General features: G+C 30.8%; 1 protein-coding gene across 2 annotated transcripts in view; it reads right to left on the bottom strand.

The window, feature by feature from the left end:
* Positions 1 to 4591, bottom strand: part of LOC106469062 (arfaptin-2-like) — a 28922-nt gene that overhangs the window by 10373 nt on the left and 13958 nt on the right. For both annotated transcript variants that reach the window (XM_013929516.2, XM_022397463.1), the window contains exon 5: positions 2952 to 3126. In XM_013929516.2, coding sequence (XP_013784970.1) covers positions 2952 to 3126 — 175 coding nt within the window. The remainder of the gene's footprint in view (positions 1 to 2951; positions 3127 to 4591) is intronic.

Genomic DNA, 4591 nt, shown 5'->3' with positions numbered 1-4591 from the left:
TAAGGTGTGTGTTGTTTATTCATCGTTGAATTTATCGCCAACAAGTCACAGATACCTACTGTAGAAGAATCCTAAGCCCAACAACAACATAGTATATATTTATATTATTAAGAAATATAACTAAAAGTCATTTATTTCAACAATTGGCAAAAACAAGAACTTATATATATTATTTTTGTCTTACTATTCTTATGACATTCCTTGAAGAGGTTACTGCTTATGTGAATGAGTTTATGGGTGTGATTTGGTATATCTGGATATTCAGACACAAATTAACAAGAAGCAACATAAAATGCTTGTTAAAATTATCTCTGTAGGTATGGGAGATAGGCTGTCTCACTGAAAACAAAACCAGAAAGTAAAGAGTTGTTATAAATAGACTTCAGTCAAAGTAGATTAATATCACAAGTGGTGCACCTCAGGGCTCAGTGTTAGGACCTTTGCTCTTTATGATTTGAATCAATGGTATATATGAAGGAATGGTCAATAAATTGAAATCTGTTGATGATATTAAGGGTTTGGGTATTGCTGGCCATGAGGAAGAGGATGCTGCTCTATAAAAGAATTTGGATTATTTGACGAGTTGGACAAATGAATGGTAGATTTTAATTATAATAAATGTAAAATAATGCATATAGGATATCATAATTTGAGTTGTAAATATAATTCTGATGGAAATATCCCTACCAGTGCTATGAAAGAAAGGGATCTTGATGTTGTGTTTGATAAGTCTCTTCCACCATCCAAGCAATTTGCTGTTGCTAGAGGCAGGACAAATAGGATTTTTGGTTGTATCTACATAAATACTGAATATAAATCTAGAGAAGTTATAATTTCCTTGTCTAGATCATTTGTTAGGCCAAATTTAAAGTATGGACTTCAGTTTTGGGCTCCCTTCTTTAAAAAGGACAATGAATTGTTGAAAAATGTTCAGGGGAGGGATACTAGGATGATACCTGGGATGGAAGTATTGTCATACAAGAATAGGTTAGTATCTCAGAACTTTTTTTGCAAGAGAAAACAGAGTTAGAGGGGGACCTGATTGAGGTATTTACAATTGTTATGGGAATTGATAGTGTTGAAGTGTGAGATGGAAGGACTAGAAAACATAAATATAAATTCTGGCAGTGTAGGAATTATCTTCAGCTAAGACAGCTATATTTTTCTAACAGGGTGGTTGGCCTTTGGAATAGGTTGCTTTCAGATGTAGTGGATGTAGTTAAGTGAGCTTAAAAGAAGGCTTGATAAATATTTGAATGATAAGGGCTGGCTTTGAGTGTTTTATCTTTATTTTAAAGTTTAGTTTAATGGATGGGATGACCAAGATGGGACAACAGGTCCCTTGTTGTCCTTAAATGTTATGTATGTATGTATGTATGTATGTATGTGGTGAAACACTTTAAAATATTCCTACAAAACAATGGTTTTAGCAATCAGCCAGTTGTTTGAGATACACCTTTAGTAAAATTAGATTCATTCAATTTTACAGGATGAGCATAATTTAATGTCCTACTCAAAATTTCTGTTCAATAGTGGTTTTTTCTTTATATATGTGAAGGAACTTTCGTAAATAATATTGCATAAAAATGAATCACCTAAATGATATTTACTTTTATGAAGGAAAAAAACAATTTGAAACTTTCCTTCTGAAATGAAGTATTACTCAACCCTCTTGCCCCGAGTATCTGTTTCTGTGCATGTCACAAGGTTTTAGTGAGTCACATTCAGAATTTAATTAAACTACAGTCATTTTACAGTACATCAATAATATATAGCCTTAAAACATAGCTGATAATCCATATTTTAATAGTATATAAGTTAAGTTCTTACTTTTTAAGGCAATATTAAAAAAAAATCTAGAATTTCCCCTAGTGTGAGAATTGTGACATTTGTTCTCTATGCATCCTCTCTTCTCTTCATTTATTTATTACCCCTCCAAGAAGTACAAAATTTATCATATGACTTATTATAATATTGTCAACGATCAAGCAAAGTATAATTTTCATAGCCTTCAATCTTATTTGATTACAGAGCCATGAAAAAGTCAACCAGACCCCTCCTGCCATGCTCATCTGTCAAAGTAGCTTGTGCATAATTTAACTCATTAGCATAATTGTAATGTTAGTTGTACATTTGCTGTGTGATTTATAACTTATAAAGGCATGAATAGTAATTAGACAGGGATCAAAGGGCAATAAAACAAAATTTAATTATAAATAAATGTATATTGTTATGAGTTTAAAGCTATTTGAAGTCATTCTAGAAAGAAAAAAAAGATAATTTAAATTTATTTAATATTTTTTTTGGTGGTTATATGGTCAGTCAAATTGACCAACCTTGTATAAAGTTGGGGTAGAGAAAATAACAGATAAAATATAATGTTTCACTGAAAAAATCATTTGAAATTTGGGCTACTCTTTTACCAACGAATAGTGGGATTGACCATCACATTATAACACCCCCACGGCTGAAAGGGCGAGCATGTTTGGTGGGACGGGGATTCAAACCCGCGACCCTCAGATTGCGAGTCGAGCTCCTTATCCACCTGGCCATGGCTTTGCCTAAGTAATAAGTATATTATAATGAGTAATTTATGCTAAAATCTGTATTTTCGAAGGGGTGGTAAATAAATTACAGAAGAGGGAAAACCTAGAGAGCAAATGTCACAATTTTCATACTAGGGGAGATTGAGAATTCTTTTGAATATTACCTTAAAAACATTGAAAACTTAAATTTTTATAATATTAACATTTGATTTATTAGCTACATTTTCATGCAAGTTCATTTGTACACATTGATAATAAACTAGTTTGAGAGAACTTTAAATGTAACTCTGTAAAACGTTGTGATATGTGCACTTTGACCTACCTGATGCAAAAGGGCTAAAGAACCTACTAATATATTGTAACATACTCATCAAAACAGGATCTCACCAAGTTTTATTAACCAACCTTATTTTCTTCCAAGAACTTCATCTTTACAGCAACATCAGATCTAAGTTTCTCATACTTTTCTTTATATGTTGTGTAGTTTTTTCTTGCTTCATCCAACTTGGAGGACATTGCATCCCCTCGAGTTCCCTGCATCAGTTCTTCTAAATCACTTCTATAGGCATCAAATTCTAATCTGTAAAAAAACAACACTAATTATTCTCAATTTCGACCATCAAATTAAAAAGTGCACCATATGAATAATATTTCCTAATAAATCAGCATTTATTAAACATCTCTTTGTCTTGCTACAACATTAGCATACATACATTTTTCTATCTAAAACCTTAGCATATATAATTTTTATACTCGTTTTTCTGAAACCTTGGTATATAACTCATATCTTTCAAAAGGCCCAATGTTTGTGATAAAAATGATTAACACAGCAGATTTTCAATTTCCCAAAAATTCATCCATTTCATATTTAAAATCAATCATTTAAAATTATCATCTCAAATCTATCTTTTATGTCCCACAAGTCAATGCTCACAGGATTGTTCATACAGTACCAGAGCTAATCAGTTGGGCTGGATAATGAGAAAAAAAAAGAGCATTTGAAACAATTCATATAACCAGTAAAAAGGGCAGGGGAAGGAGCAATGCGAGTCTACAAATTGAGGAAGACATGCAATAACCAAGTTCTGTAAAAAAATATTGAATTTTAAAAGATAGAGAAATTGATAGAAAATGCCAGAAATAAGATAAGAAGTAGATATAAAATTTGAAGAGTTAATGATACGTTAAAAAGTTTAAAGAGCAGGTCAATTTCTTTTATATAGAAAGAACAGGCCATTGACATAAATATGTGGGTAAGATCGAATAGTTCAAATGCCTTAGAAAAGTTTGTGGTTAACAGGAAGGAAGGTTAGAGTAGTCAGGAACCTTTTTAAACACTGAATACATTATTACCTAAAGATCACCTATCACAAAAAGAAAAATAGAAGAAACTAATTTAGAAAGAAGATATGGATTAAAATAGAAGAGAAATATGATTTGAAACCCATGAAATTAGAAAACAAACATATGAAAAAGGAATCACAAGATGATAGAAGTGTCTTTTTTAAAAATCTAAAATAAATTTCCAAAACAAGATGAAAATAATCAAAGTGTAAGAATCAGAAAAAATTAAAAGACCAGAATTACTAGTTTAAGAAAAAATATATACAAAAATTGCAAAATAGGATAACATATCTAGAAAATCAGTATATGAAGACAAAAAATATAATCACAAAAGGTTTTGAAGAAAATAAGAAATAAACTTAGGAGAAAACTCAAGATAAAGTTACACAGTTTGTTACAGAAAACCTGGTTAGAGACAATGAACATAGATCAGGATATAAAGAAAACTGGAAAACAAATCAACAGTAGTCAAACTTAAAAATGCAGGAAAATGAAAGGGTCAAATTTTTAAACTGATGGAGATTATGCAAAAATATTCAAAACAAATTCAGAATAATAATAATAATAATTAAGTAAAAAGGAGAAAACTGTGAAAAATAAAAGTGGAATTTCAGAAAGTAAAAAAAATAGAGAATGGTTTAAGCAGATGACTACCGGCTACTAACTTTCTTAGTAGGCAATGCAAGTCTTGCTATATTTCA

Source organism: Limulus polyphemus, unplaced genomic scaffold (assembly GCF_000517525.1).
Source record: "Limulus polyphemus unplaced genomic scaffold, Limulus_polyphemus-2.1.2 Scaffold3281, whole genome shotgun sequence".
Taxonomy (NCBI): domain Eukaryota; kingdom Metazoa; phylum Arthropoda; class Merostomata; order Xiphosura; family Limulidae; genus Limulus; species Limulus polyphemus.
This window is presented reverse-complemented; position numbering and strand designations above follow the sequence as displayed.